This window comes from Myxocyprinus asiaticus, chromosome 1 (genome assembly GCF_019703515.2).
Source record: "Myxocyprinus asiaticus isolate MX2 ecotype Aquarium Trade chromosome 1, UBuf_Myxa_2, whole genome shotgun sequence".
NCBI lineage: Eukaryota > Metazoa > Chordata > Actinopteri > Cypriniformes > Catostomidae > Myxocyprinus > Myxocyprinus asiaticus.
The window spans coordinates 30,325,463-30,340,167 of NC_059344.1; the positions used below are offsets into that span (position 1 = coordinate 30,325,463).

General features: G+C 38.5%; 1 protein-coding gene across 3 annotated transcripts in view; it reads left to right on the forward strand.

Moving 5' to 3' along the window:
• lgr4 (leucine-rich repeat containing G protein-coupled receptor 4) overlaps positions 1–14,705 on the forward strand; it is a 115,222-nt gene that overhangs the window by 45,811 nt on the left and 54,706 nt on the right. For all 3 annotated transcript variants that reach the window (XM_051702500.1, XM_051702508.1, XM_051702519.1), the window contains one exon: positions 9,120–9,191. In XM_051702500.1, the coding sequence (XP_051558460.1) occupies positions 9,120–9,191 (72 nt within the window). The remainder of the gene's footprint in view (positions 1–9,119; positions 9,192–14,705) is intronic.

The window sequence follows — 14,705 nt, forward strand, 5'->3', positions numbered from 1 at the left end:
GCAGCACTCCACCAATCAGTCCTGTATGGTAGAGTGGCCAGACAGAAGCCACTCCTCAGTAAAAGGCACATGACAGCCCGCCTGGAGTTTGCCAAAAGGCACCTGAAGGACTCTCAGACCATGAGAAACAAAATTCTCTGGTCTGATGAAACAAAGATTGAACACTTTGGCCTGAATGGCAAGCGTCATGTCTGGAGGAAACCAGGCAACGCTCATCACCTGGCCAATACCATCCCTACAGTGAAGCATGGTGGTGGCAGCATCATGCTGCGGGGATGTTTTTCAGCGGCAGGAACTGGGAGACAAGTCAGGATAGAGGGAAAGATAAATGATGAAAACCTGCTCCAGAGCGCTCTGGACCTCAGACTGGGGCGAAGGTTCATCTTCCAACAGGACAACGACCCTAAGCACACAGCCAAGATAACAAAGGAGTGGCTATGGGACAACTCTGTGAATGTCCTTGAGTGGCCCAGCCAGAGCCCAGACTTGAACCCGATTGAACATCTCTGGAGAGATCTGAAAATGGCTGTGCACCGACGCTCCCCATCCAACCTGATGGAGCTTGAGAGGTCCTGCAAAGAGGAATGGGAGAAACTGCCCAAAAATAGGTGTGCCAAGCTTGTAGCATCATACTCAAAAAGACTTGAGGCTGTAATTGGTGCCAAAGGTGCTTCAACAAAGTATTGAGCAAAGGCTGTGAATACTTATGTACATGTGATTTTTTTTATTTTTTTTTTATTTTTTATTTTTTATACATTTGCAAAGATTTCAAACAAACTTCTTTCATGTTGTCTTTATGGGGTATTGTTTGTAGAATTTTGAGGAAAATAATGAATTTAATCCATTTTGGAATAAGGCTGTAACATAACAAAATGTGGAAAAAGTGAAGCGCTGTGAATACTTTCCGGATGCACTGTACATTTAGGCTAATGAACTATGTATATTACTTGCTAGAAAAACAGATATTTTGATTTATGAATATTAATATTTGAATACTATAAAATAATATTTTAAAACATTTTATTATCATAATTTGCTTGCCTTGCATAATTTGTATTACCATCCAAGGGGTAGTTCACCCCAAAATGATAGTTCTCATAATTAACTTAACCTCAAGCAGTCTCAAACTCGTATGACTTTCTTTCTTCTGCGGAACACGAATGATTTTTTTTGAAGAATTTATGAGGTGTTTTTGTTCATACGATATCAAAGACAGTTGGGTCCAAACCTTTTAAGCATCAAAAAGGAAATAAAGAAAAATGACTTGAGTGTATTAATCCATGTCCTCTGAAGCAATACAATTGCTTTGGGTGAGAAACAGGCAAACATTTAAGTCCTTATAAATCTTGGGAGGCCTGGGTAGCTAAAGACGATGACTACCACCCCTGGAGTCGTGAGTTCGAATCCAGGGCATGCTAAGTGACTCCAGCCAAGTCTCCTTAGCAACCAAATTGGCCCGGTTGCTAGGGAGGGTAGAATCACATGGGGTAACTTCCTTGTGGTCACTATAATGTGGTTCACTTGCAGTGGGGCGTGTGGTGAGTGGGGCGCGTGCACCATGAGGACTTAGAGCGCATTGGGAATTGGGCATTCCAAATTGGGGAGAAAAAGGGGAGGGAAAAAAAATCCTTATAAATCTTGACATCCAGCCTGAATGGAACACAGTGCAGTTTTACAGACGGTGATTCTTTGACTCTGCTCGCGGTTGCCATGTACTCAATCCTGGTATCATTATGCATAAATAAGATGTAGCATTTTCATTTTGGTAACTGCGCAACAATTTAAAAGTATCCCAAAAAAACTCAACCCTGCATTCTCAAAATTAACTTAAGGGGAGTAAAGACCGCAAATCTGGCAATACTGTGTCTGGGTCGTGTACAGTGCTCTGTGCATGCATCAAGCGAGTGAAAGTTTGTAAATGAGCTTCTCTTGAGAACACGGTAAAGAGACTGCAGATGTCAAAATTTTTTGTGACTAAGGACTTAAATTTTGGTCTGTTTCCAAAGCTATTGTATTGCTTCAGTAGACATGGATTAAACCACTCGAGTAGTATGGATTACTTTCATGCTGCCTTTATTTTGTTTTTGGAGCATGAAAGTTTTGGACCCCATTGACTTAAATGGTATGGACAAACTCTCATTATACATTCTTTAAAAAGAAAAGTGATATGAGTTTAAGACAGCATGAAGATGAGTAGATGATGAATTAACATTTTTAGATGAACTATTCCTTTAACTGGATTTTAAGCACTCTGCTTCAAGTTGTGCCTAATAATACCCCTTACATCTGGTTAAATCTTGTGGTTTATTGCTTTAATTTTTAACTTGTAATGAATGGTACATGACAGACATTAACAATGTGCATGGGTTTCAGTCATATGGATACAGTTTTATTATAGCGATGTACTGATATTCCTCAAAAATTTTGGTTAAAGGTTTTAGGTAAGTATTTAACTCCTGCAGTTAGTTCATCCCAAACCACTTAACTTAAAAGCTCCATTGAAACTTTTTTTTTTGTAGATAACTTCAGCCTTAGGTGTGCTATTTATTTTTTAACCCCACATAGCATTGCGGGCATCCCCAAGGTTGAGAACCTCTGTTGTATTAAATACTGACTTGCGAATGATCTTTTTTTTTTTTTTTTTTTTTTTTTTTTTACATATATATTGATCTTGTTTCTTTCATGTATCTATTTAACCAATGAACCATTTACATGGTAAAGCTGACATAAACAAGATTTGCAAAGCGGCTCTGATGCAGCATTTCATTTGCACAGAACCAAAGCCTAAAACAAAAGCTTACCTTAAACCTTAACTAACTCTTTTCTGCCTTTCAAGCACGGTATTTCCTTCAAGAACTGCAAATCTAGTTATTTATCATCTGTGTTATATTGATAGCAGTGACGTGTATCTGAAGAAATGAGGGGCAGCAGGGGAGATAATAGAGGATGATGGGAAATAAGAATCTGTATATGTGAAAAATAGCTTTGGGGCAGAAATGTTCTTTTTCATGGGGCCTCTTGTTTGTTATTACATTTACAGCTCTTCAAACCATCATCTCTCAGTAAACACTCATTAGCCCCTGATGTCATATTTACATGACAACATGAGGTATATCATCACCAGTGCAGTATCATATGGCAGCACTGATGAGATCAAATACACTGCAATTTAGGATTGCTTTCTGTTATTGTTGCATACTGCTTGATCTCACTTACTGATCTGGATTCAGGCCTTATCTGTCATCTCAAAAACACAGATCTCTGTTTCAGCTTGCAAAGCATGAATATCAGCTGTTGGAGGTGGCATGGACCTCTCGCACAAATTTATAACATTGCATGTGATGACCCAAAAAAGGCAAACAAGGGTTGTTTTACTCTGATTTCTGTGCTAAAGGGGTCATACAGTTTTTCATTATTACATTTTTCCCTCTCAGGTAACATGACATTAGTCAAAGTTTACATTAGTCCATCCTCCACATTCTCTCAGACCCTAAGAAAAAAATGGATATAATAAAAGACTTCTATGTAAATAGATTCTGTTTTGATTGGCTAACCGCTTTACAAGTGTAATGTGTAACAACACTTACTAAATATAGCTGCAAGCAGCGATGATGGGCCCAAGCACCATGGGCCCATTTCCACCCGGTGGCTTTCAGAAAACAATGCATGATGGACATGCATTTGGCCAAGTAAACAAGTAAGACACCATGTCTTAACTTTTACTCATACATAATGGTTAACAACTTTGATGTACGTGGCAAATGTAATAAATATGTAATTATGCCAAGTGTTGGAATACCCTTGAACAGTCCAAAAAATAATATTGTTATTTGACTTATGGCTATGATAATATCATGTAAGATATCAAGAAGCATTTTGGATAAAAATAACACGACTATTTCAAAGTCTGTTGTAAGTGCCACACTTCTTGCTGCCAGTTGGTGGCATTATGATCGTGACCCACAATAGCCACATCCATATGATCAACCCCATTACCAAACATACAGTTCAATTTTGATCTAAATCACACGGGGCACACAGAAGAAATAAGACACTTCCTGTTTCGCAGTTTTTGCCATTAATTTATTGCCTTGCCGTGGCAGCACCATTCAATATATCAAAAATCCGTTCGCAATTTAGCATCTTCAGTGTCTTGGCATAATGTTGCCTTAATTTGGTGACAGTCACATGATTCCCCTAGGAGGAGTATTTCAAAGTTCAGAGCCTGCAGTTTTCAAAAAATCCAAAATGGCCAACTTCCTGTTAGGCAGAGCTAACGACTGTATTTATGAAAGTTGACCAGCTTGATGAGAACTACAGTTGTGCTCAAAAGTTTGCATACCATGGCAGTAATTGTGAAATTTTGGCATTGATTTTGAAAATATGACTGATCATGCAAAAAAACTGTCTTTTATTTAAGGATAGTGATCATATGAAGCCATTTATTATCACATAGTTGTTTGGCTCCTTTTTAAATCATAATGATCAGAAATCACCCAAATGGCCCTGATCAAAAGTTTACATACCCTTGAATGTTTGGCCTTGTTACAGACACACAAGGTGACACACACAGGTTTAAATGGCAATTAAAGGTTAATTTCCCACACCTGTTGCTTTTTAAATTGCAATTAGTGCCTGTGTATAAATAGTCAATGAGTTTGTTAGCTCTTAAGTGGATGCACTGAGCAGGCTAGATACTGAGCCATGGGGAGCAGAAAAGAACTGTAAAAGACCTGCGTAACAAGGTAATGGAACTTTATAAAGATGGAAAAGGATATAACAATATATCCAAAGCCTTGAAAATGCCAGTCAGTACTGTTCAATCACTTATTAAGAAGTGGAAAATTCGGGGATCTCTTGATACCAAGCCAAGGTCAGGTAGACCAAGAAAGATTTCAGCCACAACTGCCAGAAGAATTGTTCAGGATACAAAGAAAAACCCACAAGTAACCTCAGGAGAAATACAGGCTGCTCTGGAAAAAGACGGTGTGGTTATTTCAAGGAGTGCCAACACAAATATCTTGTATCATGCACATGGACAAGTGCACGGAGAACAAATTAATGGCCACTGTTTGTGATTCATTTAATCACATCCGTTTAATTATTAAAGTTGCTTTTCCACACCATTCAAAATAATAGACGGCAGTCATGGAATTAGACCAAAATACAAAATAACATATCATTTCTGTGCACAAAGATAAAAAGATTAAAAATTAATACACAATACTTGGAGAAACGCTTCAGTGTGCTTTTTTGAAACATTAACATAGCCCAATTCTATTAAATTATTGTTTAGCTTACTTTTGAAAAAATGCCAGCACATTTCCCTGTATTAAATTAAAAAAATGTATTACCAAACGAATAGACCTATATACTTGCCTTTTCTTTACACAAACTTAAATTAGCCATACCCTGTTCTGTAGGCAACATTTTCAGAATGTTCTACACTTTTTTCAAGACTATAAACTATCAGAACTATTTGTCCAATGACGATTTGCTTTCGGGTCGGAACCGGTGGCAACCTGCGATATGTGCAACATCAGGACCAATATAACAGTCCTATCAGAAGGGCAACTGCTCCCTTTTGATTGCAATTCCGTCTTCTGATTGCTTTTATTTGTGAAATTAAAATGGCAGAAAGTAGGCTAATTTCAATGAATTATCTAAATACTCTCCCCATTTTACCAAAATTTCAGAGGGAAAAAAAATTAGGGACATCTGGGAGTCGAATTAGCAATAAACACACATTTCTGAATGGAAACGGCTTCAGGGCAGATTTATTTTGCGTTAAACCAAAACGTATGCGACAAAGTGTTTTTTTAGGCATGACGTCATCACGCACACCATTTTTATCGATAAAAGGCCATTTGAATGGAAACAGGCAGAAGATGGCAAATCGATAAAAGGCCATTTGAATGGAAACAGGCAGAAGACGGCAAAATTATTTTATGCATTTTCACTTTGTCAATAACAAACTAGTGTGAAAAGTAGATGGAAACTAGGCTATTGTTGTGCTGGAAAGTCCAAGAACGTCCCATGCGCAGCTTTCGTGCATAAGAATGCAAATTGCCTGCCATATTTTCTGATAACATGCTGCATTCATCTTCCCATCAATTTTCACAAGATTCCCCGTGCCTTTAGAGCTCACACACCCCCAAAACATCAGCGAGCCACCACCATGCTTCACAGTGGGGATGGTATTCTTTTCACTATAGGCCTTGTTGACCCCTCTCCAAACATAGCGCTTATGGTTGTGACCATAAAGCTCTATTTTGGTCTCGTCACTCCAAATTACAGTGTGCCAGAAGCTGTGAGGCGTGTCAAGGTGTTGTCGGGCATATTGTAACCAGGCTTTTTTGTGGCATTGGCACAGTAAAGGCTTCTTTCTGGCAACTCGACCATGCAGCTCATTTTTGTTCAAGTACCGTCGTATTGTGCTCCTTGAAACAACCACACCGTCTTTTTCCAGAGCAGCCTGTATTTCTTCTGAGGTTACCCGTGGGTTTTTCTTTGTATCTCGAACAATTCTTCTGTCAGTTGTGGCTAAAATCTTTCTTGGTCTACCTGACCTTGACTTGGTATCAAGAGATCCCTGAATTTTCCACTTCTTAATAAGTGATTGAACAGTACTGACTGGCATTTTCAAGGCTTTGGATATCTTTTTATATCCTTTTCCATCTTTATAAAGTTCCATTACCTTGTTACGCAGGTCTTTTGACAGTTCTTTTCTGCTCCTCATGGCTCAGTAACTAGCCTGCTTAATGCATCCACGTGAGAGCTAACAAACTCATTGACTGTTTATACATAGACACTAATTGCAATTTAAAAAGCCACAGGTGTGGGAAATTAACCTTTAATTGCCATTTAAACCTGTGTGTGTCACCTTGTGTGTCTGTAACAAGGCCAAACATTCAGGGGTATGTAAACTTTTGATCAGGGCCATTTGGGTGATTTCTGTTATCATTATGATTTAAAAAGTTGCCAAACAACTATGTGATAATAAATGGCTTCATATGATCACTATCCTTAAAAGACAGTTTTTTTTGCATGATCAGTCATATTTTCAAAATCAATGCCAAAATTTCACAATTTCTGCCAGGGTATGCAAACTTTTGAACACAACTGTATGTACCAATTTTGGTGACTGTAGGTGAAAGTGGGGGTGTTACAGAGCCCCCCTTACATGCCCATGTTCAAGGAGACGCTACAGAGACCCCCCTACACGCCCCCCTACAACTTTTGCCCATGCCTAATGGCCGAAAACTCTAATGTTTGTGCAACATGTAATGAGTTATTACGCAAGACAAGTGCCTCAAAAACACATGAATATACAAAGAAAATAATAAGAACATTTAATGCGTTGCCATGGCAACATGATTTAAGATATCAAGAATCTTTACAATTTTACTTCAGTGGTGTTCTAACATTATTCTAAACAATTTTGAAGCGATTTGGGTAAATTCAAGAGGACTATTTCAAAGTCTTCTGTAAGTGCCACACTTCCTGCTGCCAGGTGGTAGCGCTATGACCGGGACCCACAAATCCCACATCTAAGTGATCAGCCCCCAAGACCAAACAAACAGCTCAATTTTGATCTAAATCACACAGTGCACACAGAAGATATGAGATGCTTCCTGTTTCCCTTTTTTGCCATTGATTTATTGCCTCGCCATGACAACACCATTCTATATATCAAAAATCAGTTCGCAATTTAGCATCTTCAGTGTCTTGGCATAATGTTGCCTAAATTTGGTGACAGTCACATGAATCCCCTTGGAGGAATATTTAAAAGTTCAGAGCCTGAAATTTTTTAAAATCCAAAATGGCCGACTTCCTGTTAGGCAGAGCTAATGACTATGAGTATGAAAGTTGTTCGGCTTAACTATATATGTACCAATTTTGGTGACTGTAGGTGAAAATGGGGCACTACAGAGCCCCCCTCACATGCCCATGTTCAAGGGGGCCGTACAGATCCCCCCTACACACCCCCCCTCCCCCCACAACATTTTCCTTAATGGCCGACAACTCTGATGTGTGTGCAAAATTTCATGAGTTTTTAAGCAGGATAAGTGCCTCAAAAGCACCCAAAACCTTAAAAAAAATCATTAGAAGAAAAATAGGGTCTCCACACTTTCAGTATTTGGTCCCTATCAAGTTAAAGAGTTGCTGTCAGGTCCAATAAAGTTGCCATTGTCCCATCCAACACACAAAGGCTACGCTTACAGTCACTGTTTGGGATTGACAACCTTATTTACTTACAGGTGTGTCTTGTTCCCGTTCATACAACAGCGTACAATAGCAGTTCGAATGATGTCTGTATGAATGAACAACCGAAGTCACAACCATATTCTAACAGCTGTAACTAGTGACAGTGACTAAAAGATGGCAACGTCCATAACACCGGCATGTCTTATCACAATTGACGGCACGCTATTAAATAAATTAGTCTAATCGAGGTGCAAGTTCATCCATCAGATCATAATTAACCGACAGCGGCTTTGAATGCTTTTTAACTGCATGCAGTGTGCAGCTTTTGTGTTGAGCGGCTCATGCCCGTGAGCAGCCGGTAAAAGACAGTGGCTAAATCTTCGGATGACATGCAGCTCATTTGTCCGTCTGCCGTGAGTTCACAAAACCCCACATGAAACACACGAAACACACACATGTACAATGCAGTGTCACTTACTGTACATGATGTAACTAACAACTAGTGGTCCGGTACAGTTCCATTCACACATTACAGGTTTGCCGAGAATGCGGTTGTGAGACAGATAAATTTGCTTGTGTCAGTTCGGTTATAGAATGTGGATGTCACACCCGTAAATAACTGTCCTGTGTGTGAACATAACCACATTAAGCACTCAAAACAGGTCTGACAACTGTACTCTGCTGCTGTGTGAACGTGGCCATAGCCTTTGCAAAACCTGTATTACATTGTGGCAGGTTCACCATATAAGCTGTGAAATGTGCTGCACAAATGTCACACCAGGCAGTCATATACATGGTCCATTAAAATAAACTCTTAGCAGCTTCCTACAAATCAGACAGAAATACATCCAAACGTGTGTTGTGTTAACCGACTGCTCAAACACTGACCTTTTGTTCTTTTGTTTCCATAGGGACATCAGTATGAACAACATCACTGAGCTGCCTGCAAATGTCTTCAGAAACCTGCCCTATCTGGAAGAACTGTAAGGATGTTTTTCTCTCTTTCTTTTTTCTCTTTTGCTCTGTGTTCACTCTCTTCTGGATGTGTGATTATTTTTCAAATAAATCATCATGAAAACAGCATGCTAAAACCATCTGAGGAGTTGCGTTTCCGATTTTATAGCAAATTCACCACCTTCAACAATAAATTTGTACACTCCAAATATTTTTTCATCATTGGTCTAAGTATACATGCAGATTGATGTTTTTGGCTGTTCCGTCACATGCTGTTTATGTCATGTGTTTTTAATTTGCTATGCCAAATTAAAAACAGTTCAACTTTTAAAAACACGTTTTGAGACCCCTGCTCTCTGTTCCATTCTATTACCCTCCGTGCAACTGTTTATGAATGCAAGACGCATCCTAATGTGAACATTCCTTAAGAAATGCGTCTGATGGTGTCTTGTGGGCATGACCCTAAACATAAGTGAAATTATACAAGGTTTCCTTAAAGAGCACCTATTATGGTTTTTCAAATATTACCTTTCATGTAGTGTGTTATATAGCTGTTTGTGAATGTGGAAAAAGTCTGCAAAGTTTCAAAAATCAAAGTGCATGACAAATGGAGTTATTGACACTCAAAAGAAAGAACCGATTCTGAACACCTGAAACGAGTCGTTAGTAATTCCAGACTTACTTCCTGTACTAACCTACGTAATTTGGTAACAAAAAACCCACCTCTGGTCTTCATTGGCTGCTCGTGAACAGCTTTGACCCGCCCTCAAACACTACACTAAGCAGTTGACCAATCACAACAGACTGCGACATCTGACCAATCAGAGCAGAGTAGGCTCTCTGAAAGGAGGAGTTTAGAATGAATCCTTTAGAACGGATCATTGAACGAGTTGTTTTTGACACTGGAGAAAAAGGTAATGCTGCAGTTTAAATTATGAGCAAATGAAAGTGTTTTTTGACCGTGGATGCATGTAAATCTATTGTATGAGACCTTTAAAACAAAATTAGGCACGTTTAAAAACCATAAAAGGTGCTCTTTAAGACCGATTGTTGACTTGTTGTTCAGGTAACCATTTGGACACCATCCTTCTCTTTAGCCATCTTAAAGCCTAAAGTATACTTCGGTTTTGATGCGATCACTTAGCGTATGCGTACGGTCGATTGCTCTGGCTTTCAATTTGACTGTGCGCACATATGCAGGTGGTTGGCGCATGCAAACTATGACTGCTATGAGACACTGGACTTTTTCTCTGCAGGAGTTTAGGCCCATAAAGATGTCTTTATAGTCCTTCAGACATAAGTTATACAAATGCTGATATCTCCTGACCTCGTCACACATTCACTTGATGTGCACATCCACTGTTGTCGTTTTCACCTTCATCCACTGTTGTTTACTGACAATTAATCTCCTTTTTACACTTCTTTGTGAACGCAACAGCTCGATTGTGTGTTGCCACCTTGTGGATCCACTAATTAGTGCAATAATTTCAGGCACATGCTCATACTGTGTTCAGATTACGCATGGTTAGAAAAATTGGGCCGCACAAGTTTAGTGCTTGAGCACTCTGCTATTGATGAAATTTACGTCATGTATCCTGTACACAGACGACTAGCGTTCGCGTCTAACCGAAGTATACTTTAGGCTTTACACTGCGAAGGTGGCACAGAAGCTGCATCTGAAGTGGCACATAATCCAAGAAAAGGTGTATTTACACAGACTGTTTAATGCTGCACAGAGGTGGCATACATGCATTTACACAGCAATTACAATTGCATAAATAATGAATTAGATTAATGTTTTAAATAATAAATAGTTACTATAGAAATAGAAAATGAATGAAAATTTGAAATTATACTTTTACATATGAAACTATAAATTCTGAAATATATGCTCCTATCATGACAACAACAAAGTTTAAGGCTGCTCTGATGCTGCATTTAATTTACACAGAACCAAAACAGCATCAGAACTGCTCTTGATACTAGGGGCTGAGGTGGTTTTTGAGCAGGCAGAATTTAGTCTGACTTTTATGCGGTATGCGTCTTTACCAGAATTTTGAGCAGCTCTGAGCAGCCTTAAAGAGAGAGTTCACCCAAAAATTGAAATTCTCTCATCGTTTACTCACCCTCATGCCATCCCAGATGTGTATGACTTTCTTCTGCTGAACAGAAACAGATGTTTAGAAGAATATTTCAGCTCTTTTAGTTCTTTCAGTGCATGTGAATGCTGGTCAGAACTTTGAAGCTCCAAAAAGAACATAAAGGCTGCAAAAAAGTAATCTGTAAAACTCCAGTGGTTTAATCTATGTCTTCAGAAGTGATATGATAGGTGTGAGAGAGAAACGGATCAATATTTAAGTATTTTTTTCTGTAAATGTCCACTTTCGCTGCCACACTCTTTTTTTGTTTTTGGCGATTCACATTCTTCGTGCATATTACCACCTACTGGGCAGGGTGGAGAATACTTTGCAACTGCAAATCTTGGAAAAAAAAATGTAAGTAAAAAAAAAAAAGACTTAAATATTTATCTGTTTCTCACCCACACCTATCGTATCGCTTCTGAAGATATGGATTTAACCCCTGGAGTCTTACGGATTACTTTTATGCTGCCTTTGTGTGCTTTGCACTTTGTATTGAATGGACCAACAAAGCTGAGATATTCTTCTAAAAATCTTTGTTTGTGTTCAGCAGAAGAAAGAAAGTCATACACATCTGGGATGGCATGAGGGTGAGTAAATGATGAAAGAATTTTCATTTTTGGGTGAACTATCCCTTTAACTTGCTTGTGTTAAGTGTGGTGGTGGCGTAGTGGACTAAAGCACTGAATTGGTAAGCAGAAGGTTGTTGGTTCAATCCCCACAGCCACCACCATTGTGTCCTTGAGCAAGGCACTTAACTCCAGTTTGTTCCAGGGGGATTGTCCCTGTAATAAGTCACTTTGGATAAAAGCATCTGCCAAATGTGTTAAAATGCCTTTATAGACACAACCTCCAAGAGAGTCTTTGTCAGACCCTAGGAGAGAAGTTTCCTTTTGTATTGTTTATGTATTCTAATTGACACTAGTTTCCCCTTAATCTAATGGATTTGCTAATCAAATAATGCTATGATGCTTATACAGGGTTATGAAGAGATTGATTCATGTTTAACCTGAACAAAAAATTTTTGTTTGTCTTTGGAGGTAGGGGTGGGTAAAAATATAGTATTTCCGATTAATTGCAATCTTCATTTGAACGATCTCGATATCGATTCTTAAATTCCAAGATTGATCTTCCACTCAATGCGCAACCATCTACTACAGTGAGAGGAAACCACTTGCATTTGCAACTGGCTGGTAAATGTTTAAATTTCACTCACCAGTAATTGTGTAGTTTAATCGTGAAGTGTCCAGCAGTGAGATCCTTTCACAAGGACCGCGTGTTGAGAGTAAAATATTTTCTATTTCATATGTGTTCAAGACGAGATCCACGTAACCCATTTGTCATTGAATACGGTTTCTTTTAATACCCTTTCTGTTCTTTACAGTCAGTTGTTGATCAAAAACAACTACAAAAAAAAAAAAACATTTAATTCTAATCACGCATTGCACAGATAAGGTAAAGCCATTTGAGTTAACATGAGCTCATTTAAAGGCGTTGTTTACAGAAATGCCTTTTTTTTTTCTTTTCTTTTTTAAAGAGACAGTACTGGTTTTAGCACGTGTTCAACAAATCAATGTAAATACTTGTAAATAGTACAAATTATGCAATTTAACAATAAATATGCAACAAAAACAATTATTTGTAGATTGAATACATTTATTTGTTTATTATTCAAAATGTGACTAAAATGATGAAAAAGTAATAAAATGTAATTAGTTAAATTTATATTTTCCTAATGTACCTAGTTAAAAGGTCCCCTGTGTAATTAACAGCATAAGCTGGGAGATAATTTATTTTATATGTAAGCAAAAGGGACATTATTACTTAAATAAACCCACGTGAATCAGTATTGAATCGAATTGAAAGCTTGTGAATCGGAATCGGAATGTTCTGGTTTTCAATACCCAGCCCTATTTGGAGGACAAGAAGATTAATCCAGTACGCATTTTTTAACATATCGAGTTGTAGCACAAACAACCACAAATTTACACAAACACTGTTTCACTGATTGTATAGCTCATTTTACAAGGACAGTTTGATTTATTAGATTTATAAACTAACACCCCCCCCCCCCAACCAAAAAAAAAAAAAATATTGTCAAACATTCAAGCAATGAATATGAAAAGAAAGTCCTCTAGAGACTTTAAAAATGAGAACATGTATACTGTAATGATTTTTGATAGAACATCAACGCTGTACAAAGAATCTTTAAAAATATGAATTGTACATAATACCGTTAAACAAAATAATATTCCTGCATTAAAAGATAAATAAGCTAGACAACTATCAGATCTCAAATTTTCCCTTGAGAAAAGTGGAAACATACTTCAGAGGACATGCATGGAACAAATTTGGTCTCTCAGTCTCCACTCACAATACCATCAGTGTGGTGCAGCAAAGCATTGTTGGTCGGTGCACCTGGGGCCTCTACAGGTGTCAGATGTTGCCAGATATATACAGAACATATTCATTGTGTGCTAATGGAACTGAAGAAACAAACAGCCTTTTTTCATGCCCCCCTTTTCTTGCATAATTAAGAAACATATTGGTGCTGTTTTTGAGTTCTGGTTCCCAGTGGTACTGTTTTGGCTGAATCAGTATGTCTGGGTCCAGTAAGTTCCAAAGAGTCCTCTCCTCCTGTGTGTCTGATCTTTCTCAGTGCATTTGTCTTTTGTTTACTTCTTCACTTGTTCCGCGTTTGCCCATCTGCGGGAAGCACAGATAACATCTGTCTAAGTGATATCAGGTACCAGCGCTCTCAGACTGCTGAAATGACCAGCTCCTTAAAGTCGGCTCTCCTTGTAGTTCACCCCTTTTTGCTCTTTTGCTTTTTATTCATTTGATTGGAGTGTGTTTTCTTACCCCCGTGTGTCTTTCATCTTGTCCAATCTCCTCAGCTCGCGTTCCCAAACAGTCCTCTAGTGCTTTGTCAAAGGCCAATTTGCTTTTCAACGCATTGTGAGAAGGAATGCATGGCAGGAAGCAGGAGAGCAAAACAATTGTTTCCTTGACAACTGGAGTTTTCAGAAGCGTGTTCTGTCTGGGGGGGGGGCCTACAATGTCTCCAGGACTTGTACAGGACCGTATTGTGCTAGATGCTCTTTGTCAGGTTGCACATGGTTCAGTGGTCACACTGGGTGTGGTTAGTCAGAGGGTCAGGAGTTCACCTCTTGGACATTTAAACAGATCTTGGACTGTTGTAACCACTCAGTAGTTAAATCTATATTTACATTCCAGGAATATCAGCTAATTCTTGTAGCTTAAAAAACAAATACTGGGAAAAACATCATTTTACCTGTAATAATAATAACACTATTTAGGACAAATAATTGTTTTGATCAACACCGAGAACCCTAATAAGTTTACTTTCTCAATTGACTGAGTAAACGGAGTAAAAAGTCTTGG